Raw genomic sequence first — 24,181 nt, forward strand, 5'->3', positions numbered from 1 at the left:
ATCACGAGAAGGCCGACTGCGTTTATTTAAAGAGAACAGAAGAGGGAAGTTTCTGGTCGTCTGAGGGCTGCTTCCTGATTAGTTCCAATGGAAGCAACGTAATATGCCAATGTAACCATCTGACGAGCTTTGCTATTTTAATGTCTCCAGTTGAGATCGAGGTAAAACATTGTTCAAATTCCAGTCAAAGTGGGAAGTAAACCCAGAGACAGAGGAAACAGAAAAGCGTAACAGTCAGAAAGCAGAGAGCAAGAGAATCAGAGAGTCAGGAATCAGACACACAAGAATGAGATGAGATGAAGCCGGAGACTCAGAATAACACCCAAGGGTGCCAGAGAGCAGGAAAGCGACTCCATTAGGGACTACTGAGTGATCTAGTGAGTGAGTCCACAGAGTCCTGAAACAGCACAGAGTGAGTCAGACTGTGATTTCAGAGAGTGACTCAGACTAAGACCCAATATGACCCCAAAGAGTGACCACTGACACCCCAAAGTGATCTAGAGTCTGACCCCAAAGAGTGACCCCAGGGAATGGCCTGAGAAAGTGGCCCCTCGACAGCCAGCAGAACAACGAATTCAGATGTGAAAGATCACATGGTGTTATTTTGAAGGAAAACAGTGGAGTTAACCCAACATCAATATTTATCCCAAAAGCAACATCACTGGTTATTACTAGAATCACTGATAATTAATAGATGAACAAAGTGTGAAACAGGTTATGGTACAGTAGTAATGGCCCTGCCCTGAGTCAAGAGACCTAGTTTGAAATCTCACCTACCCCAGCGATGTATAATAACACCACTGAATTAAAATACTATGGATGCTGGATGTCTGAACTCAAAACAGAGATTGCTAGAGAAACTCAGCAGATCTGGTGAACTCTGGAGACACAGAAACAGAGTTAACATTTCAATTCCAGTATGACTCTTCTTTTAGAATTGATTGTCATTGTTTTACATGAGTGAAAGTTTCCAGAGGACCATGAAGTTATTTAAAAGAGAAGACTGGCAATGAGTGTAACCTGGGGATGACCATGTCCCAGGCATGGGGGAGCTTGAGGAGGCAGGTTCTTCATGGTGATCTCAGTGGTTCTGGCAATTGAACCTGTGTACCCCTGAAATTAATACCCTGACTGGCATTAGCTGCAGCTCACAGTGCCACCCAATCTGTCACAGTCCCTGGTACAAATCATGTGGCAGAGATCAGACTGAGCGACCATAAATATGATGTTGTTTTATGTTAAGATTCAATAGGAGGAGCTGGTTACTGTAAAATGTGCTTAGTGAAATATCTAATCCATTAGTTCTAATATTCAAAGATTGCTGTATTTGGGAAAGATCCATTTGAATTTAAGTTAAAAACTGTGGCGCTGGAAAGGCACGGCAAGTCAGGCAGCATCTAAGAAGCAGGAGAATTGATGTTTAAGGCATAAGGCCTTCATCAGGAATGTGGGGGAGGGGAAAGGGCCTGAGAGATAAATAGGAGGATGCAGCTGGGGCTGGGGGGAAGGCACCCTCCTATTTATCCCTCAGCACCCACCCCCTTACATTCCTGATGAAAGGCTTATGCACGAAATATTGATTGTCCTGCTCCTCGATGCTGCCTGACCAGCTATGCTTTTCCAGCACCACACTTTTTGACTCTGAACTCCAGTCTGCAGTCCTCACTTTCTCCCATTTCAATTTAACTCATGTAAAAGTAAAACACTGAAAAAATGGAAATATGAAACAAATGCAGAGAATGCTGGAGAAACTCAGCAAGTCTGGTAACATCTACAGAGAGAGAAACAGTTCAAGCTTTGAATCTGGTATGACTCCTCTTTAGCACAGTGAATATAACACCTTTATTCAAAACAAGAGGAAGGCAGAAAGTGGGAAACCGAAATCCAGTTAATGTAACATCTGTCCAAGGGAAGATATTAGCAGCTATTATTAGAGATGCTAGAGTAGGACTCAGAAAAATGCAAAATAATGGATATTGTGAAACGGAAATCATATTTAGACAATTTATTGGAATTGCTCGATAAAGTAATGCATGTCATGGTTGAAGTGGTAGATGTAGTGTACTTCGATTTCCATAGGCATTTGATAAGGTGTCACTTTCAAGGTTATTGCAGCAAATGAACTTTCATGGTGGAGGGGTTAATATGTTGGCATGGATAGAAGATTGACTGGCTAACAAGAGTTAACATAAAATGTGTTAGCAAAATGTCATATGTGGTGTTCCACAGGGATCAGTTGGCGCATCAGTTTTTAACAATTTATATTAAGGCTTATGAAAAGGTTGAAGATATGGGGTAGCTACATTTGCCAATGGCACAAAAAAAAGTAGAAATGTTAGTTACATCAGAATGTCGAAGTTCTGAATACATATAAATAAAGTGAACGGATGAGCATCTTGCAAATGGAGTATAATGTGGGAAAATGTGAAATTGTCTATTCTGTCAGGAAGAATTACAAATAAAATTATTATTTAAATGGTGAAAGGTTGCGTAGCTCCGAGATGTAGAGGGACTTGTGCATGAATCACAAAAGGCTGTTATGCAGCTACAGCTAGTATTAAGGAAAACTAATAGAATGTTATCATGTATTGTGAGGGAATTGAATACAAAGGTATAGAGGTTATGTTTTAGTTATACAAGACACCAGTGAGTTTACATAGAGTCATAGAGTCATACAGCACCAAAACAGACTCTTCAGTCCAAACACACTCCCAAATTAAACTAGCTCCAGCTGCCTGCTTCTGGCCCATATTCCTCCGACCTTTCCTATTCCTGAACATATTTAAGTGTCTTGTGACTGTGCCTATAGCCACCACTTCCTCAGAAAGTTCATTCCACATGCAAACCAACCTCTATGTCTATATAAATCTCTCACCTTAAAAATATGCCCCCTAGTCTTGAAATCCCCCCATCCTATGGAAGAGACAACTACTATTAATCCGACCTATATCCCTCTTTCAGATCACCGCTGAACCTCCTACACTCCAGTGAAAAATGTCACAGCCGATCCAGCCTTTCTTTAAACTCAAACTTTCCTATACCCAGCAACATCCCAGTAAATCTCATCATTACCCTTTCTTGCTGAATAATATCCTTCCTATAACTGGATGACCAGAACTGGAATCATACTCCAAAAGAGGTCTCACTAATTCCTTGTACAACCTCAATTTGACTTGCCAACTCCTATATCCAAAGGACAGAGCGATGAAGGCAAGCATGCTCAATCCTTTTTAACCACCATGTCTACCTGTGATGCGAACTTGAAGGAATTATGTACCTGAACCCTTGGGCCCTTCTGTTAGAACAGTATCCAAGGTCCAACCATTAATTATCCAAGGCCTGCCCTGTTTGTTGTGCCAAAACATTTATCCAAATTGATCTTCAACTGCCATTTGTCAGCCCATTAACCCACTTGATCAAGATTACTTTGTAAGCTGAGAAAACCTTCACTGCCTACTATATCACCATAGTAGGCACAAACTTACTAACCATGCCTTCTGCATTTTCATCCAAATCATTTATTTAAATGACAAACAAAAGAGGACCCAGAACCGATCCCTGTGAAACACGACTGGTGACAAGTCTCCTGTTGTAAAAACAAACCCATGCTGACTATCCCTCATCAATTTTTGCCTCTCTAATGTCTATCAATTCTATCTTTTAAAATCTCCTCCAACGTACTACCAACAACCAAAGTCAGATTCAAAGGTCTGTAGTTCCCCAGTTTCTCCTTACAACCTTTCTTCAACACAGGTGCAACTTTAGTCACCCTCCAGCCATCAGGCACCTCACCTCTAATTATGGATCATGCAAATATTTCTACAAGGGACCTCACAATTTCCTCCCTTACTTCCCACAGCATTCTGGGATACGTTAAATCAGGTCCTGGAGGTTGATCGACCTTCAAAATCTCTATGTCCTCCAGAACATCCTCTTCTGTAATGTGAACTGTTTTTAAAACATCATTATTTATTTCCCTGCGTTCTCTAGCCTCAATTTCTTTCTCCACAGTAAAAAGTGGCAGGATATATTCATTTTGTAGCTCTCCTATCACCTGGGGTTTAACACAAAGATGACCTCCTGAATCTTTAAGGAGCCCCTACCCTCTCTCTAGACACTCTCTTACTCTTAATGTACAAGTAAAACCTGTTTGGATTATCCTTAACCTTAAATGCCAATGCTATCTCATTTCTCCTCTTTGCTTTACTGATTTCCCTCTTCATACACCCTTTCTATTTATTAAAAGATTTATTTGAAACCAGTTGTCTATATTTAATATAAATATTTTTTTTTATTCTTGACTTGAACCTCAATATCTTTATACACCCATTGTTCGTTAATCTCACCAGCCTTATCCTTCGCAATGCCTCTGAACTTTCGTCATCACATCCTGGAAAGCCTCCCACTTGTCAGATGTCATTTTACCTGCAAACAGTGTATTCCAGTCAACTGTTGCATGTTCTTGTCTCACACCACATCTTGGTAAAGAAAATTTCCTTGAACACATTTGACAAATTCTTCACCATCCAAACCATTAACACCATGTTAGCCCCAGTCAATATTTGGAAAATTAAAATCCCCTTTATTGCAACATTATCAAGCTTCCATATGTCTGCAATTTCTCCACATATTTGTTTCTCAATTGCTCTCTGACTATGGGGGAGGGCCAGCAGTGTGAAGGGGGTGAGGTGGGTGGCGGGAGGAGGGTGGGAGTTGCATGTTGGTGCTACAGTACAATCCCATTAAAGTGATGTTTCCTTTCTTATTCCTAGTTTCTACTCATATGTTTTCACTGGACAATTTTTCAGAAATCCTCACTAGTTACAGTAGTAATGTTTTCTTTAATCAAAAACACCACTGCCACTCCTATCTTCCCTCCCTTCCTATGGCATCTAAAACCCCAAACATTGAGCCAGTCTCTCCCTCTGCTATGCTTCTGTAAAAGCTATGACATCCCAATCCCATATTCCTAAACATGCCCTGAGTTCATCAGCCTTATCTGTAAAGATCCTTGTAATGAAACAAATGCAATTTCATTTTTCAGAGTTACTACATTCTCTGACTTCCTTTTGTCTTTTGGTTCTGATTGATTTGCTCCTTTAACACTTAGAACCTTCCTCATCAATCTTTCTGTTTACAATGTGACTTAGAATCCCTCCATCCCTCTCTCTAGCAGTATAAAGTCTCTGTTAATGGAATTAGCAAATCTTCCTACTAAGATATTGGTCCTTTTCCAGTTTGGGTTAAATCCATCTGTTTTGAACAGGTCTTTTCTGCCCCAGAAAAGATGCCAGTTGTCCAAAAACGAATCCCTGAACAATAAACCACCTCTTCAACTAATGAATTATAGCCTTTATTCTTTTGTTCCTTCCCTTATTCGAGTTTGACATTGGGAGTAAACCAGAGATTACTATTTTTAAAGTTTTTTAATCTTCTACTAACCTCTTAAATTCACTGTGTAAAGTTTTAATCTTTTCCCTACCAATGTGTCCAATTTTCGGCCTCTCAATCTCCCATTTAACAATATGCTTGAAATGCTCAGAGGCATCCTTAAGTGTAGCACCAGGAAAGCAACACAGCATCTTTAATTTACACTCACTGCCACAGAATGTCCTTTCTGAGCCCTTGAGAGGAGCATCCCCTGTAACAATTCCTCATTTAAATTTTATCAAACACTGCCTGACATAATAATCAATACTAGTGTCCAATAACTGACTGCCTCTCCTATTTTCCTCAGAGAGGCTAGTCCTTTCAACAGTACCTGAGACTCAATATATATTTAATAGAGAAATAGCTTTCACTGTAACATAAATACAATGGAGACTTTCAAACTAAGGTTTTACCTTTCCTGACAGTCACCTATTTATCGGTCACTGATCTTGCTGTGTAATCATTTTTCTCAATTTTCTAGCCATCTGACACTGTACCTTTGATATGTCCTTAATAATGTTAAAAGGTAATAGCTTCATGGTATTATCACAGGACTGTTCATCCAGTTAATGATCTGGAGACCTGGGTTTGAATCCTGCCATGACAGGTTCTGGAATTTCAATTTAATTCAAAAATGTCTGGAATTAAGATTCAAATGATGACCATGAATCCATTTTGATTGTTGGAAAAAAAATGTTTCACTAATGTCCTTTAGAGAGGGAAACTGATGTCCTTGTCCTGTCTGGCCTTCATGAGATCCCAGAACCACAGCAATGTGGTTGACTCTGCCCTCTAGGCAATTAGGGATGGGCAATAAATGCTGCCCTAGCCTGCAACCCCCTCATCTTGTGAATGGGCAGCACAGTGGCCCAGTGGCTAGCACTGCTGCCTCACAGCACAGGGACCTGGGTTTGATTCCAGCCTAGGACAACTGTTTTTGTGGAGTTTGTGCATTCTCCCTGTGTCTGCGTTGGTTTCAGCCCACAATCCAAAGATGTGCAGGTTAGGTGAATTGGCCTGTAGTGTTCAGGGATATGTCGATGAGGTGCATCAGTTAGGGGTGAATGTAGAGTTATAGGGTAGGAGAATGAGTAGGGATGGGTTACTCTTCAGAGGGTTGGTGTGGACTTGTAAGGCCGAAGGACTTGTTTCCATGCTGTAGGGATTCTATGATTCTATGGAATGAAGAATAAAAAAAGTAATTTTGAATAATGTCTTACATGTAAAATAAACTACCTTTGATTGCCTTTAGAATGTAATGTTAAAATGCAAAAAAATGTATATCAAATATATAAATCTTAAATAAAATCAACCCCTTGGCTGATTAACTAAATTAGCTCCTCTTCAATAAATTCTTTGGGTAAAAAAGAAATTCTCCAGAACCAACCACGTGCAGGACCCCCCAAAATGAAAACAAACGCCATCCAAAAAGAAATTGTTCAGCTATTCAAAAAAAAACACTTGCAATGTTAAAAAATAGTCTGCTTAAAATGCATATAGATTTGTAATGCTTATAGACTTCAAATAAAAAAACTTGAGTCGTTCACTGATGACCTCCGAAAAGCTCACAAAAGTGATCCATTTTGGAAAAAAATGCTTACAAAATGAATAAAAAGCTTATAGTAATGAAATATAATAATTGTAATAAAATTACAATGAATCTTAAAGTAAATCTGTAGTCTCAGGAACATCCACACAATCCATGCTGCTCCCTCACAATGTCATCTGGAGAATTGTGGACAGTTTTGGTCTCCCTGACTAAGGAAGGAAGTAAATGTGTATGAATCAGTTTAGAGAAGGTTTACTGGGTGGCAAGACACTGGACTGGAGAACATTGATTTTGTTTTTCGCTCCACAGAAGCTGCCAGATCTGTTGAGTTTCTTTCGCAATTTCTATTTATTTGTTTCAGATCTCTAGCATCCACATTTCTTTGTTTTATTTTACCAGACTAATAGCTGGAATAGATGAATAGTTTCAGCAGGAAACATTAGACAGTTGAGGTTTGTGTCTGCTGGAGTTTAGAACAGTATGAGGTATCTTGATTGAAACATTTTATATCCTAAAGGCTCTTGACAAGATGATGTGGAGAGGATACCCCTTCTTGTATCTAGAATTAGGGGTCACTGCTTTAAAAAATGGGTTACCCATTTAAGTCAGAGATAAAAGCAAAGTCATAGATTAGAATCACAACATTGCAGAAAGAGGCCATTTGGCCCATCAAGTCTGCACCAACCCTCTGAAGAGCATCCCATCCACCCCATAATTCTGCATTCACCATGACAATTTGGAATTGAGCTCGGGTTCCTGACGCTATGAGGCTGTAGTGCTAACCACTGCCACCATGAAACCCAAGTCTTTTGTATCAGAGGCCCATAAGTCTGTTCCTCAAAAATGTGCAGAAGAAAAATTTTTTAATACTTTTCAGGCAGAGTTGAATAGATTCTTGATAAAATAAAAGGTGAAAGGTCACCAGAATGCAGAGTTCAGGTTACTATCAGATCTGCCGTGATCATATTAAAAAGCGAAAACGGCTTGAGGGGCCAAATGGCCTACTCCTGTTCCTTACTTGGGTTTTTATATGTCTGTATATTCGTGGTGTGGGGTTAGTTACCTTGGATGGCTTGTTTGTGATGCAGAGTGACACCAATAGAGTGGGTTTAATTCCTGCACTGGCAGAGATTACCGTGAAGGGCTGTCTTTCACACCCTCTCCCCTTACCTGAGGTGGATTGACCCTCAGGTTAAACCACCACCAGTCATTTCTCTATCATTCTCTCTCTCTCTTTAATGAGAGAGCAGCCCTGTGCTCTGGTAAGACCATGATGACTTAATTTCTTTATATTTATGGTCATGTGAGTGGATTCATTATCCAGAAGCCCGAGCTAATATTCTGCCTCCATGGGTTTAAATCTCACTGGGGCATCTGGTGTAATTTGAATATAATTAATAAAATCTGGAATTGAGAACTAGTCTCAGTGAAGGTGACCATTGCTGTAAAAAAATCCTGTCTGGTTCACTGATGTCCTTTGGGGAAGGAAATCTGCCAGCCTTGCCCAGTCTGTGATTCCAGACCCACAATCAATTTGGTTGACTTTTAACTGCCTCTAAAGGGCAATTATGGGTGGGCAACATCAGGTGAACATGTTAGTGATGCCCATATTCCCCTGAGCAATGCTGAGAAAGTGAGGAATTCAGGACAAGCCTCGTTATGGAGAGAATATTTAGAATATGAATCTCATTACCATGTAGAATGACTGAGGTGAATAGTGTTGATGCATTTCCGAGAAAGCTAGATGAACACGAGAGAGAAAGGAATAGAAGTTTCTCATGTTGATAGAATGAGATGTCAAGATATAGAGGCAGGTTTGGATAAAGCATGAACATCAGTGGTGGCTGGATGGGCTGAATGGCCTATTCCTGTGCTGTATACCTAATGTAATTCTGTGAGAGCATCCAAACAGCTGTCCCCCAGCATGTGATTCCCTCCTTGTCGTTGCTGCAGCAAGACTGGTCCTTGCTGCTGATCTCCACTATTGGGCTTACAGTATCCCTGCTGTGCCTTGCTGCATCCATCGTCGTGTTCACCAAGTGCCGCTCCATCCAAAAGGCCAGCATCATCGTGTACAAGCATCTGAGTATCAACCTCTTCCTAGCACAGCTCATCTTCCTGACAGGAATCCATGTGACAAACAAGGTGAGAAAGTCAACCCATAGACTACCGCCCTGAATCAGACATCCGTACCCAGGCTTCTCACCCACACCACAGGACTCATCTCTCTGAGCTGTTCACTTATCGCAATCAAAGATTCGTAGATGTCATACCAAGACCTTACTTTCAGTCCCTTCCAATTCAGTCTCCAATCTTCAGCTTTAACAGTTCAAAACACTCCAAATCTTCCCTCATACGCGGGGTGCTTCTTCGTAATCCTGCAGCACTAGTTAATTTATTAGACAGCTAATTGCACAGAAAAATTAACTATATTTCGCCTTGATCTCTCAGGCAGATATTTGTACATCACTGATTTCTCAAATGAACCACTGTCAATCCGGCCAAACTTACTATTCACTCTTCTTAATCTGGTCTTAACACTTGATCCCCACTTTTTTTTATTAGATCATAGGCTATGGCCATCCCTAGTTGCCCTGGAGAAGCTGGTGATGAGCTACCTTCATGAGCTACTGCAGTTTGTATGCTGTGAGAATATACACATTGTGCTGTTAGGGAGAATTTTGACTGAATATCAGTGAAGAAAACAGCAACATATTTCCAAGTCAGGATGGTGTGGTTGGTGTGACCTTTCAGGTGATAGTAGTGTTCCCTGGTATCTGCTGCCCTTGTCCTTCTAGATGGTTGCAGTCACAGGCTTGGAGAGTCTTACAGAAGGTCTGGATTAACATTCCTTCCGACCTTGCCTCCCCTGCCTTGTGAAAGAATTAAACCTGTGAGGAAAGAGAAGGGTTGCCCCAGTGCCCTGCCCTTGCTAATATTTTTAGACAGAGGAGTTGGGGAATGTGGTATTTTATTTCATTTAATATCCGTGGTGGGCTCCCAGTGGGTTTTTGGTCAGCCAAAAGAGGTGCTCATCGCTGCCTAGTTCCAAATTTCTTCCAGTTCTTTCTTTTCAGAAAAGAGAGTTGGAAATTTGAAAGAACACAGAAGTACCCTGAGGACTGGCTGTTCAGTTGATTCATCAGTTTTGGCACCGATCTTGTATGCCACAATGAATGGGGACCACAGAGGAGTCTCCATGGGAGGGTCCTCAACACTTACTCATGCATTGCCCCAGTATCCATTCCACAGTGACTCAAGAATTAGTTCTGATGAGATTCTGATGAATTTCTGGGAAGTGGAGCACAGCCCTAAATTCTTCACTACCAGATCTCAGTCTCAATCCTGCGCAACTCTAGATGGGATTGTGAACGGAATTCCATTTGCTGTGATCATCGAGATATGCAATAAGATTTGGACTAACACAGTTAGTGTCATAGGGATCCACAATGCAAAAAAAAAGCCCTTCGACTCATTGTGTCTATACCATTCCAAAGCAACTATCTAAAGATTCGAATCCTATTTTCCACCCCTTGGCTCAAAACCTTGTATGCGTTGGCATCACAAGTGCACATCGAAATACTTGTTGAATGTTATGAGAGTTTCTGTCTTTCCCAACGTCACAGGCAGTGAGCTCCAGATTCCCACTACCCTCTGGGTGAAAAAGGTTTTCCTCACAGCTCTTCTATACCTCCTGCCCCTTACCTTAAATCTGTGCTCCTTGGTCATTGATCCGTTCCACAAGGTGAAAAATTTCTTCCTGCCTACTCTATCTCTGCCTTAATAATATTAAAAATCACACAACACCAGGTTATAGTCCAACAGCTTTATTTGAAAGTGCAAGCTTTCAGAGTGCTGCTCCTTCATCAGATAATTAGTGGGGCAGGATCATAAGGCACACCCTGAACGTATTAAAACAGCCATCCCCTACAGACAAGTCCTACATATACACAGGATCTATTCAGATAAGGATGAACACGGCAGACACCTGAAGGTGCTGAAGGATGCCCTCATAAGAACAGGATATGATGCTCAAATAATTGATCGCAAATTCCAATGTGCCACAGCGAGAAACCATAATGACCTCCTCAGGAGACAGATATGGGAGACAGCTGATAGGCTGCCCTTTGTTGTCCAGTACTGTCTGGGAGCGGAAAATCTCTGCCATGTTCTTCACAGCCTGTAACACATTATCGATGAGGATGAGCACCTTGCCAAGACCTTCCCTGGGCTTCCACCTCTACCTTGAAACATCAACTGAACCTTAAACAGACCATTGTTCACACCAAACTGTCCAGCCTTCAGGACAACATTGTCCACAACACTGTACAACCCTGTCATGGCAAGATGTGTCAGAGTATCAACATGGATACTACCATTACACATGGGGAGACTACCCACCACATGAGCAGCAGATCCTCAAGTGACTTGGCCAGCGTCGTCTGTACACTGCAGGCAATGATGCTCCAAGGCAGGTAAATTGGCTGAATCAGGTAGACACTATGTCAAGAATGAATGGACACCACGCAACGATTACTAGACAAGAATGTTCCCTCCCAATGGTGGAACACTTCAGCAGTCAAGGACATTCAGCCTCATCTCTTTGGATGACCATCCTCCAAAGCGGGATTTGGGACACACAACAATGCAGAGTTGCCGAGCAGAGGCTGATAGCCAAGTTTGGTACCCATGAGGATTGCCTTAACTGGGATCTTGGGTTCATGTCATCCTACAGGTAACCCCACTACACTATCTACTCTCTCACACACACTCACACACAAGCACACAAACTCTTACACAAGATCACATTCACACAATCACGCAGATCCTCTCTCATGCACATGCTCTCTTTCATATACACTCACGTGCACACTCTCACAGGCATACACTCTACCACACTCGCACACATTCTATCAAACGTGCGCGCGCACACACACACACACACACACACACACACACACTTGCGCTCTCTCTCTCTCCCCAGCCCTCCCTCACATAGACACACATATGCTCGTAGACACATATAGAAGTCAATGCAGTGAATTTGTATTTGCATATTTGTATTTGCAGATGCATTCTACTGTGTTCAAAAGCAGATAATCTGTACGCAGTCAGTCCATGAGATGTTTTATAAATTCCCACTTTGAGAATAGAGCCAGTCTGATTCAGGGTTGGGATACAAGCAGACTCTAACCTCATACTTTTAATGCATTGTTTGAACTGAGATGTCACTTTTTTTAATACTGATAAAACATTAAGTTGTTGAGGGACTGTGACTTGAAAGAAGTTCTGCAATTTACGTATTAATCGAAACCCGCATCCCCATTTTAAGTGATTAAAGACTTAACAGCAATCTAGGTTTGTTCAATACATCAAATTAGTTGTGTGATATTTTGATCTTTTACTGTAAATTCTGTGCCCTATGATCCTGCCCCACTAATTATCTGACAAAGGGGCAGCGCTCCAAATGCTTGTACTTCAAATAAACCTGTTGGACTATACTGTGGTGTTGAGTGATTTTTAAATTTTTCCACCCCTGTCCAACACCGGCATTTCCACTTCATAATGTTAAACATCGCAATCGTGTCCCCTGTTAGTATCCTCTTCTCCAAGGAAAACATCAGTCTGTGGAATGTTTATTCATAACTGAAGCATCTGATCAGTCCATTTATTTCCTTCTGTAATGTAAGACTGTTCTCCTCACTATTTACTATTTTACCTCACCTCAGGACAGCACCTACCACTCACCAATATAACTTTCCATGACTCCATCTGCCTCTGTCTACTGGTAATTTATTAGGAGGTCTTTGCCATATCATTATAATTTAAATTACATCTCAAATCTTGTGGTGATAGATTATATAAATCCTTGCTTCTGACTGTGAATGTGTGTATTGTGTATTTGTATGTCTCTGCCTGTTTCTACAACTGTCTGTATTTGTGTCTCTGCCCATGTCTGTGTCTTTATCTCTATGTTTCTCTGAATTTATTATCTGTGTGTGTATCACTGTGTCTCTCTCTGACTGTATTATCTGTGTATTTATTTCTGTATGTTGCTGCCTGTGTTGTGTGTGTGTTTTACACAGTGTCTCTCCCTGCCTGTGGGTGTTATCTATGTGTGCCTCTGTCCAAGTGTCTCTGCCTGTGTGTCTCCTGTGTCTGTGTTTATCTCTCAGTGAGTCTGCCTGTATTTCTGTTTAGGTGATCTGTCTGTTATTCTGTATGTGTTTCTGTCTGTCTGTGTCTTTATATCTTTATGTTATGTCTGCCTTCAGAGTGTTAGCCTTTGTGTTTATCGTGTTTGTGTGTCTGCCTGTGTTTCTCTCTGTCTGTCTTTGTTGCTGTGTGTTTTTGTTCACTGCTGAAGCCTAACCAATTACTCTGATCTTCCCTCCAGGTGGTGTGTGCCCTGGTTGCAGGATGCCTACATTACTTCTTTCTAACTGTCTTTGCCTGGATGTTCCTGGATGCTTTGCAGGTTTTCATTGTGTGCAGACACCTCACAGTCACAAAGTTTACCCACACATACGTCATCAGACGGAGATACCTGTATCCCTCCGGCTATGCTGTGTCTGCACTGATTGTAATTATATCAGCAGCAATCCGTCCCTATGGCTACGGATCAGAAAAAGAGTGAGTAACTTTATGTTTAGTTGACATCACAGAATGAACAGCACCAAAGGAGTCACTTGCTGTGTCAAGCCACTGTATCTACTTTGACGGGCTGTTTCAGAATCTCGTATGTTTCAATGTTTCATTCTTCTGAATGTTTATTTTTAATGGGATGTGGACATTGCTGGCTCTGCCAGCATTTATTATCCATCTCTAACTGTCCGGAGGGCAGCTCAGAGTCACCGACATTGCTGTGGATCTGGAGTCATGTGTCGACCAGAATGTGTAAGGGGAACAGATTCCCCAAAGGTGCATCAGTGAACCAGGTGGGTTTTTATGGCAAAAGACAGTGGTTACATCCCGTGACTTTTCTTGGGCATTTTCTTGAAATACCCTTTTTTAAAATTTACTCCGCCTCATCAAAGGGGAACCCTGTCATCTCAGAAACTAATTCACAGAATCACAGTGCAGAAGGAGGCCATAGAGCATATAGTGACCACATTAGCTCCATTATCAATCGGCTTTTATTATCTAGTTCGGCTTTATTATCTAATCAGTGTTTATGATCCAGTCCAGAGGTATAAATAGAGTTGATGGTAATTGTCTTTTCTGAGCTGAAAGTGTGTTGCTGGAAAAACACAGCAGGTCAGGCAGCATCCAAGGAGCAGGAGAGTCAACGTTTCGGGCCTGAAGAAGGGTTCAGGCCCGAAACGTTGACTCTCCTGCTCCTTGGATGCTGCCTGACCTGTTGCGCTTTTCCAGCAACACACTTTCAGCTCTGATCTCCAGCATCTCCCGTCCTCACTTTCTCCTAGGTAATTGTCTTTTCCCTGACATGGGGAATGTTAATATTGGGGCACGTTTTTAAAGTGAGAGATTTAAAAAAGACATGAGGCAAATTTTTTACAAAGAGTGTGGTTCGACTGTGGAGTGAACTTCCAGAGGGAGTAGTGGATGCAGGTACAATTGCAAATGTCTAAAAGACACTTGAATGGATACATGAACAGGAAATGTTTGGAAGGATATGAGCCAGGAGCAGGGAGGTGGGACTAGTTTAGTTTGGGATTATGTTCGGCATGGACTGGTTAAATTGAAGGGTCTGTTACCATGCTGTGTGATGGTAGGACTCTATTACGTAATGTGCCTCTGTTGTTGAGTTTGATTCGCTTACCTAGTCCAGCTATTTTACCCCAACCCTAACTCTAATCTTCTGCCTTTTCCCTATATCCATTCACACCATTACATCCAAGCAAAATCATGGATGCTCGCTTGATTACCTCAACTGACCCCACCTCCAGGAATGCAGCCTTCTCCCATATTGCAGGGTGCCACTGTGTAAGCATGTTGTGCGCTTGAGATGCTGTGAGAAAATGTTTTTCTCTCACTTCACAAGATTTTGTTTGCACATCACCAGTTGCCAGACTGTCTCCTCAAACCTTCCTTAAGACGTCTGTGTTAGAGGACCTCAAGATCCGTCTGTGTGTAAAAATGTAATAATATCTCTGAGCAGGTTGAATAGACAATACACATTATTTCTTAAAGCGGCCAAAAAATACACAGGAGTGCTCTGGCTGTAGTCATGTTATAGCTTTGACTCCAAATCTTTTGAATTTCTGTTACTCAGATGTTTGAGGGCAGCATTATCAGCATAAAAAATCTCATTACTCCTCACTCTCTAGTGACCCCACTGATAAATAGGCCCTGACTGTCTGGAATGAATATAAAATAAGTAAGCAACTCCTACACATCTCTTTGATTTTATTTTCATTGACTTCTGATGACAGACTGGAGAAGGGGTGGGGAAGATCTCCCTAAAATCCTCAAGCTGGGATCTCCTCTGAACTAATCTCATTAAAACATTAAATCATTAATACCTGGGCATTGTTGTAACATTGTCAGTTGTTCCTACTTTATTCTTTATCTTGTTGTGTTGACAAATACCCACAGTGTCTACTTAGGCCACGTGCAAAAGATTAATATTTATGAATGTAACCAAAAATATCATGTGAGATCCTAACACTTCCTGAGATGATGTATACTGTGTCTCATTTACATATCATACAGTAAACCCTGTCACTATAAATACCACATGTGGGATCTTGCTGTGCACAAACTGGTTTCTGTCTTTTCTATATGACAATAGCGACAACACTGCAAAGGTACTTCAATGGCTGGACAACATGCGGTAATGATTTCTTTGTTTCTTACAGCTGCTGGCTGAGCCTAGAGTGGGGCTTTCGATGGAGTTTCCAAGGGCCAGTCTGCCTTGTGATTGTGGTACGTGTCTTTCTGGTGTTTCCACATCCCCTAATATTCACTAAGGTAACCATATGGACCTCTCCAGTCACAAGGCCTTGTTCAGGAGAGACAGAGAGAGACAGACAAAAAGACATCAGGATATCAGCCCAAATTTATGTACACAAGATACAGAGAAGAGAGGAATTTTAGACAACAGGAGGGAGAAAAGGAGGTGTAGGCAAAGCCATAGAGCAAAGAAGGTGTGAGAGGAACTAAAATTCAAATCTCAGCAAGGCAATTGGGGGACCTTAAATTAACCCAATTAGTAAATCTGGGATAAAATCAGTTCAGTAATAACGATCAGAAAATCGTATTGTCCTGTTCACAAATGTACATCAAGGCGGAGATCTGTCAAACTTATTGGTCTGGCCTACACTTGACTCTAGATACTGTGAATATTATCAATTCTTAACGACCTAAGCAAGACACTCAGTTATAAAGGTAAAGTTGTCATAGTTTTACCAGACCATAGAGCTGCTCTCTCATTAGAGAGAGAGAGAGAGAGAGAGAGACACCTGATGGAGGTGTGAAGATCACCAAACTTCAGATGAGGGAGGAAGAGTTTAATCTGATTGGACCTTCACAATAACCTTAGCTGATGTGGGAATTGACCCCATACTGTCTTTGAAATTCCCAGTGCACAGGATTCTGTCTGACCATTCCAATTGTTTGTCTTCCAATCTTTCTCCTTGCACTTAATGGTTGTTTGTTATAACTCTGTTCCACAAACCAGCTGCCCAGCCAACTGAACTACACCTTCCTAACATGCATTCAATGTATCAAATAGATAAAAAGCTCTTTCTCAGCAACAATCCAATGGAGAACTTGACTCGGTATAGATATTTTAATCAACGCCTAAGCATATTGTGATACACCCATGGGACTCTATTTTTAACGATAGTCAACACGATTTACTATCTACCTGAGTGGGATTTGACACCAAGCCACTTTCTGGGTCTCTGTATGTGACAATGCCACTATGCCATCACCTCCCCCTTCCCAGGCTGTATTGTAGAGATGAAGTTAGCAGTATGGTTTGAGTCACCGGTGTATCAGTTAAATTAAATCAGAAAGGTGTTTGGCTGGACTCTGTTATAGCAACTATTAATCTCTGATATTTAACACACCAGACAGATTATAGCGTTTCAAGAAGGTAGCTCACCACCGCCTTCTCGAGTGCAATTAGGGATGAGCAACAAGTGTTGACCGGGCCAGCCATGCCCGCTTCCCAACAACAAACAACCATTAAGCGCAAGGAGAAAGATTGGAAGACAAATAATTGGAATGGTTAGACAGAATTCTGTGCACTGGGAATTTCAAAGACATTATGCTGTCTTTGCTTCCCAAATTTTGTTTCTCTCCCTCTCCAGGTGAATATGGTGTTGTATGTCTGGACATTCTGTTTACTGAGGCATCATTTGTCCACACGTGATGTGAATGTGTCAAAGATTAAAGACACCACGTAAGTACCAAGCAGAAAATCCTTGGCCCACTGCCTGCAGATCATATCATGATTCAGTCTCACCCAGTGGTGGCTGCAACAATATTTCTCTGCATGCTCCATTCTACCTTCATATTGAAAGCTGGAATGTGCAGAGCTGCAGTTAGACACCAGTGCCGTGCAGATGGACTACTTCACTGTCAAAAATACCCACTTTCAGATAGGCATCGAATGAAGCCTAATCTGCTCTCTTGGCTGGATCTAAAAATCTCATCGTACAAACATATCCCTCGTGTCCTGGCCAATAATTATCTCTCAGATAACAGGACCAAATGAAGACTATCACAGTGCTACTGACAGAAGCTTCCTGCATGCAAACTGGCTGCCATGTTTCCCACATCACAACAGTGTCAACACTGCAAACATTTTTCATTGGCTGCTTTGCTCTTTGTTTGAGAAAAAACTACAGATGCTGGAATCTAAAGTAGTCAGGCAGGAGGCTGGAAGAACACAGCAAGCAAAGTAGTATTAGCAGCTAGAGAAATTGACATTTTGGGTGTAAATCTTCTTTAGGACTGAGGGCGGATGTGGGGGCAGCTGCAGATAAAGAGGTTTGTGGGGGCCGGGTGGTGAAGTGGGGATAGGTGAATACAGATAGAGGGTACGACCTGGTTGGTCAATGGGAGTAATGAATCCAGTTGGTGGCTGGGAGGAGTGGAAGGGATGGGGAGGGGCTGGGAAGGGAGTTGGAGAATGGGGCGGGAGGTTATTTGAAATTGAGGAACTCAGTGTTGAGTCCTCTGGATTGTAGGTTGACCAGACAGAAGATGAGGTGTTGTTCCTCCAATTTGTGGTGTGGTTCATTATGGCGATGAAGGAGGCCCAGAACGGTCGTGTCAGAAAGGGAGTGGTTAGGGGAATTGAAATGGGCGGTGACTGGGATGTCCAGTTGACTTGTGCAATGCTCAGCGAACCATTCCCTAAGTCTACGTAAACTTCGGGAACTCTACATCAGGGAGACTGAACGTAAACTTGGGAAATGGTTTGCCGAGCATCTCATCCGGGCCCACAGAAGCTGACCGGACCTCCCAGTCACCGCCCATTTCAACTCCCCTAACCTCGCCCTTCCTGACATGACCGTCCTTGGCCTCCTCCATTGCCATAATGAACCACACAGCAAACTGGAGAAACAGTACCTCATCTTTCACCTACAGCCCAGAGGACTCAACATTGAGTTCTTCAATTTCAAATAACCTCCCAGCCCATGCCCCAGTTCTCTTCCCAGTCCCTCCCCATCCATTCGACTGCCCCCTGCAACCAACCAGATTCATTCCTCCCAATGACCAACCAGGTTGTGCTCGCTACCAGGCTTCAACTATCCCCACTTCATCACCCTGCCCCTACCACCCCCTTTTATCTGCAGCTCCCCCCACACCCACCCCAGTCCTGAAGAATGTTACCCCGACATGTCAGCTTCTCCACCTCCTGTTGCTGCCTGACTTGCTGTGTTCTTCCAGCCTCCTGCCTGCCTATGCTCTTTGTAACAACCTGCAGTTGTGAAAGGTAGTGTACAAATGGGTGCCTTTTTCTACATTATGATGGGATGGATTAACATGAATAATCTTTTATTTTGTCCCTTTTCAACAGGACCCTGACTCTTAAGGCAACTGCACGTTTGTTTGTCCTGGGATGCACTTGGATCTTTGGGATATTTCATATCAACAAGAGCACTTTCTTCCTCTCCCACATATTCACTGTCATCAACACTCTCCAGGGCCTCTTTATTTTCGTAGTCTACTGTGTTTCCAATCGCCAGGTAAGACAGTCTCCATTACAGGTGGAGGCACCAGAGCCTCTCCAAACCATGTTATATTTGTGAAACAGGAACGGAGAAGTTGACCAGTGGAACTGGGTGTGGGTCAGATATTAGCTGTGTGACAAAGTGACTGTTCAGTAACTCTCACTGCCAGCGCTTGGCCCAATGCCCACAAGTGAATATTAAATACTGCTTCAATGTTATGAGAGTTTCTAACTCAACCATCATTTCAGGCAGTAAGTTCTGGAGTCCCATCATCCTCTAGGTAAAATAACATTCTCCCCAACTCTCCTCTTCACCTTCTAAATCTTTACTCCCTGGTAACTGACCACTCTACTAATGAGAGGAAGCACCTTCCTATCCACTGATCCATGCCCCACATAATCTGAGGCACCTCTTTCAGGTCCCCTCTCAGCCTTTGCTGCTCTGAGGAAAACAAGCCCAACCTTTTGAGCCTTTCCTCAAAGTTCAGACCTTCCATCTGAGGTCACATTCTCGTGAATCTCTGCTCCACCCTCTTTAGTGCAATCACAACCTTTCTGCAATGTGCAAACCAGAATGACATGCACTACGACTTTGTGATCTAACTAGTGCTTTATACAGCTCCAACATGACCTCCTTGGTCTTGTATTATGTCTTGGCTAATAAAGGCACATCTCCCATTTCCCTTCTTCACTATCTTGTCCACTTGCCCTGCTATCTTCAGAGACCCTGTGCTTACCTACAACAACGTCTCTCTCATCTTCTGAAGTTCTAAGGAAGAGTCAGACTGGACATTGAAACATTAACTCTCTTTCTTTCTTCACAGATGCAGCTGGACCTGTCAAGTTTCTCCAACATTTTCTGTGATTTTTTTCTCTTTGATTTTTTGCACCTCCCAGTGTCCTACTATTTATAATCCCTTATCTTAGTAGTCCTCTCCAAGTGTATTACATCACACCTTTCTGAGTTAAATTCCTTTTGAATTTTGCCCATTGTTATCCTCCTTCTGTTTACAGCTGCACATTACTAACCGCATCACCAATTTTCATGTCAGATCCAAATTTCTTGATTATGCCTCATTTATTTCAGTCCACATCAATAATGTACACTAAAACAGCAAGAGCCCTGTGGATCCTCACTGGAAACAGATTTGCAGTCATTGTCGTAAAATCAAGTTTGCAATCTTGTAAGTGAATATTAAAAGGCCTCAATAAAGATAAGTATATGCAAGAGAAGAGAGGAATCTTCCAGAACTTTACAGTCAGGTTCCAGTCCCATGACAATGACATAGCTCCTTGGGCACATGTTCTGTAGCTATTCCATGAATAAAAGTACAATTCCCTTGACTCAACAGTCACCCTTCATCCTCCCCTATTCTGGGGAAAACAGGCCCAACCTCTTCAATGTTTCCTCCTCAGCCCTCAGTTCTGATACCATCCAAATCAATCTTTATCTTTGCCCTTCACCCTGATTTGTGTGTTCCTTTGACACAGTGGAGACCAGAAATGTTCACAGCTGTGTGAGCTGGGTCCAACCAGCGTTCTCCACAGGCTTAACCCAATCTCTTGTGACTGACTTAATTGTCCTCATTTTGTTGAAGGTGAGGGATGAAGTTCGGAAATGGTTCATCAAGTCAAGCACAGACTCAACCAGCAACACCTCAAATGTTCAGATGAGTTCTCTCGAGGTAAGAAGTGAGGCTTCAAAAGACAATTGATGTGCAATGACATTGGCTCGTAAGAGAGGAGAGAAGTTCAATTTATGGAACACTATAGGCAGGGCAGAAAGATCCCATGGACCCCAGACACCTTACCCCTGGAATATTATACTTTGTCCCTCCCCACCCACCAATCCATTACCACCCACTTGTCTCTCTTAAAAAATCTGAATTAAAGGGAACGTAGAGAATGTATAAGTAGTTTTCTACTTTTTTTCCCTACTAAATGGAATTAATCTGTGTGCATTCAATATTTAATTAAATATCATATGTAAATTACTTCAGCCAGAAACAAAAGGACAGACATTATTCTTATGATAAATATTAATACCACAAGATAATATGTTTATTTTAAAATGCTCTAATCTTATGTTATAAGATCATCACAATCTTCAACATGAGTATAAGAGTGTACAGAAATAGGCTTCTCCATCCTCTGATCCTGCTCTGAACTCCACCTTTTAGCCGGTCCCCCATAATCATTGACCCCTTTGTCCATCAAAAATCAGTCAAATCCGGCCTTGGATGCTTTCCATGGCCCAGCCTCCTCTGGCCTCTGTGGGGAGAGAATTTCAAACAGTAATGATCCTCTGAAAGAAGAAACACCTTCTCATCTCTGTCTAAATTGGGAGACCTTTATTCTGAAACTCTGCTGCCTCATTCTAGGTGCTCCCATGAGGGAAATATCTTCACTGTGTTTACCCTGTCAAGACCCCCTCAGAGATTGTGTTTCAATGAGAGTGCAGACCTTTCTTTTCAACTCCAATTGTGCAGGTGCAACCTGCTCAATCCTTCCTCATAAGGCAGCCTTAATCTCTTAGAAACTAATATTTATCTTACATCTATATTCATCAAACCAAATCAACATGTATCGAGCTTTTAAAATTACATTGCTCAAAACTGAAGTAATATTTTTGTGTTATATAAATATAATACAAGTGAGCTAAATGGATTCCATTTACTTGAAAGTATCTGTTGAGTCTAATTCCTGTACTAATATACAAAACACAGGGTAATCCCAAGACATAGCCTGTGCCTTGAATGCTACAGTGTAGAAAGCCTGAGACCTGTGGCCATGTATTAACATCCCATTATTTGGCTCATTTCACACGGTGAACACTGAAAGAGACATCATTCCCAAAGTGACAATGACACATCATGTGTGTGGGAGCTCATTGGGTTATGCAATATCACATGCGACTGTTGGGGATAGGTTTGGATTTGTTCCCTCATTTGACCTTGCCCATGAAAATATGTGTTAGTGAATTGCATTTTGGACCACTCTGTGGTCTTTTCAAGATAGCACCTTTGCAGAAACATCAAATACCTTAGACTGTTTAATCCAAGTTCCCAGCTGTCTGTCTGAGCTCAGGACGTGTATGTATCCACAGGATATGTGCAGGTGGAGGACAGTGAGGTGATGGTTGTTCACCTTCTCTTGTGGAACGATGCTCAGATTCAGAACGACGTGCTTTCACTTTGCTTCCCAGTGTCCACAGGAGCATATCCTGGTTCCTCACCTGCCATTTACAGAGATGTCATGGTGGGATTGAAACCCTTGTCTGTGGAAAATTAGCCTCTGGGTCTAGTGGCATTCCCATGACCATCACTATCTCCACCAAACAATGTGGGAAAGGAGTGAAGTCAATATAATGAAGGGCAACAGAGTACGAACTGAATGCTGCTAACCCGTTGCCTGATCCTATCGAGTTAGGAACAAAATTCCTTGGGAGTTCCACTGAACTCCTGCGTAATCTCAGCTCAAAACCAATGGCTCCTGGGACTCCACTGTTTCCAAAAGTAGCAAGGGAAAGGTGGGCCCTGGAGGGAGTGTGGTCAGTTCAGTGTGGTGGGCAGGTGTGGGAAGGTTTGAGGGTGATATCTGAAAACTGGATCAATCTAGCTCCCTCTCATTCTCCATTCTTTCCTTGATTTTCTTACACTCAGCCCTTATCCCTTCATTGCAGTGTAGAGACTCCAATCTTTGATCTCCTGCTCCTAGACCAGCGTGGGGTGTCCCAGATTCAAAGTGGTGAACTGGTACCTTAGTAAGTGGGAGGGTTAGTGTCCACCACAAGAGTATTTATGCTTTGCCACACCTTCTTCGTCTCCCTCTCGTTCATGTAGTGAGCTACATGTTAATGCAAAATAAAATATTTGCTCAGGAGTTAGAGGGAAGCATGTTTGGTACAGAGGTCTTAAGCCCTTCAACTTTACATCTCAAGATGGCACAAACATTTCCAACAGGCTGGGCAGATGTGCATTGGTGCTCCCCTACTAAAACATGGCAGTGCCAATCCAACGTCTGCTGCTGTGATGTCCTTCTTGATGAGCCGAATGACCTACCTCTGTTCCCACATCTTATGATCTCCCATTGACCCTGCAAACCCCAGCAGGCATCATTGAGCACCATGCGCCCAGGCATAACAATCATCATTGCAACCCGAGGGGTTTCAGGCCAATTGTGTCTTTCTTAAATATCTGCTGAATTGAAGAGGGGCAAGTAATAAAAGATGCTCATTTATTTTCTCAACTAGACTAAAACAATGTAACCCTCCTGAGGACTCCAGAGGTGACAGCGATAAGACCATCCTTGGTTTGTGTGTCTGTGTCTCTATCTCTGTCTGTCTGTGAGTACAACGTGTGCATTGTTTAAAAACTTGGATTTGTGTTTTGTTGGCTTTTCTAGCTTTGCAAGGCAAGTTATTTTGTTTCATCATACAAGTTGTTACTTTTTCTTCATTCTTTCATGGGATATGGGCTTCAATGGTAAGCTCCCACAGACAGACACACACACACACACACACACACACACACACACACACACACACACACACACACACACACACACACTCACATACATATAACAAACCACATACACAGCCATCAGAGACATAGATATAACAGATACACACAAGACACTCACGTGTACATATTGATGGTATTGAGAATAATGTTCATGTTCCCACTCTACCTTGGTTGATTCAGTGCTAACAACAGCCACATTTGGTTTTCTGAATTGTTTGCTTTAGCTCCATGTTACTGACATGTATGCAAGCTGAATGACAACAATATGTGTTATAGCTACTGGTCTTACACACTGCTTTCTGGATTTGTTTAACATCGGAACATGTTTTTCTCAGATTAAAATTTGAAGTGGAAATGTTGATTAACAGGATTTAAAATTGCATTGAATTTGCAAAAGAACATGTTCGTGAAATTTCCTGGATAGTTTAATAGCTAATTATAATGCTTCACAAATTGTATTTTAATAAAGTTTATATTTACTGTTACAACTCTTCTAGGTGTATTGAGTAATGTTTGTGAGCAAATGAG

At 42.0% G+C, this 24,181-nt stretch overlaps 1 protein-coding gene across 1 annotated transcript; it reads left to right on the plus strand.

The window, feature by feature from the left end:
- The first annotated feature begins 122 nt into the window (after positions 1-122).
- On the plus strand, positions 123-23,977 carry LOC132836025 (adhesion G protein-coupled receptor E1-like). The gene is made up of 8 exons (XM_060855223.1): positions 123-161; positions 8,933-9,124; positions 13,377-13,612; positions 15,802-15,868; positions 17,260-17,351; positions 18,978-19,146; positions 20,729-20,815; positions 23,383-23,977. Exons 1-8 carry the CDS (start codon positions 141-143, stop codon positions 23,395-23,397), a joined length of 879 nt encoding a protein of 292 aa, XP_060711206.1. The 5' UTR covers positions 123-140; the 3' UTR covers positions 23,398-23,977.
- The last annotated feature ends 204 nt before the right edge of the window (positions 23,978-24,181 follow it).

The sequence above is a fragment of the Hemiscyllium ocellatum genome, chromosome 45, assembly GCF_020745735.1.
Source record: "Hemiscyllium ocellatum isolate sHemOce1 chromosome 45, sHemOce1.pat.X.cur, whole genome shotgun sequence".
In the NCBI taxonomy this organism is placed as follows: domain Eukaryota; kingdom Metazoa; phylum Chordata; class Chondrichthyes; order Orectolobiformes; family Hemiscylliidae; genus Hemiscyllium; species Hemiscyllium ocellatum.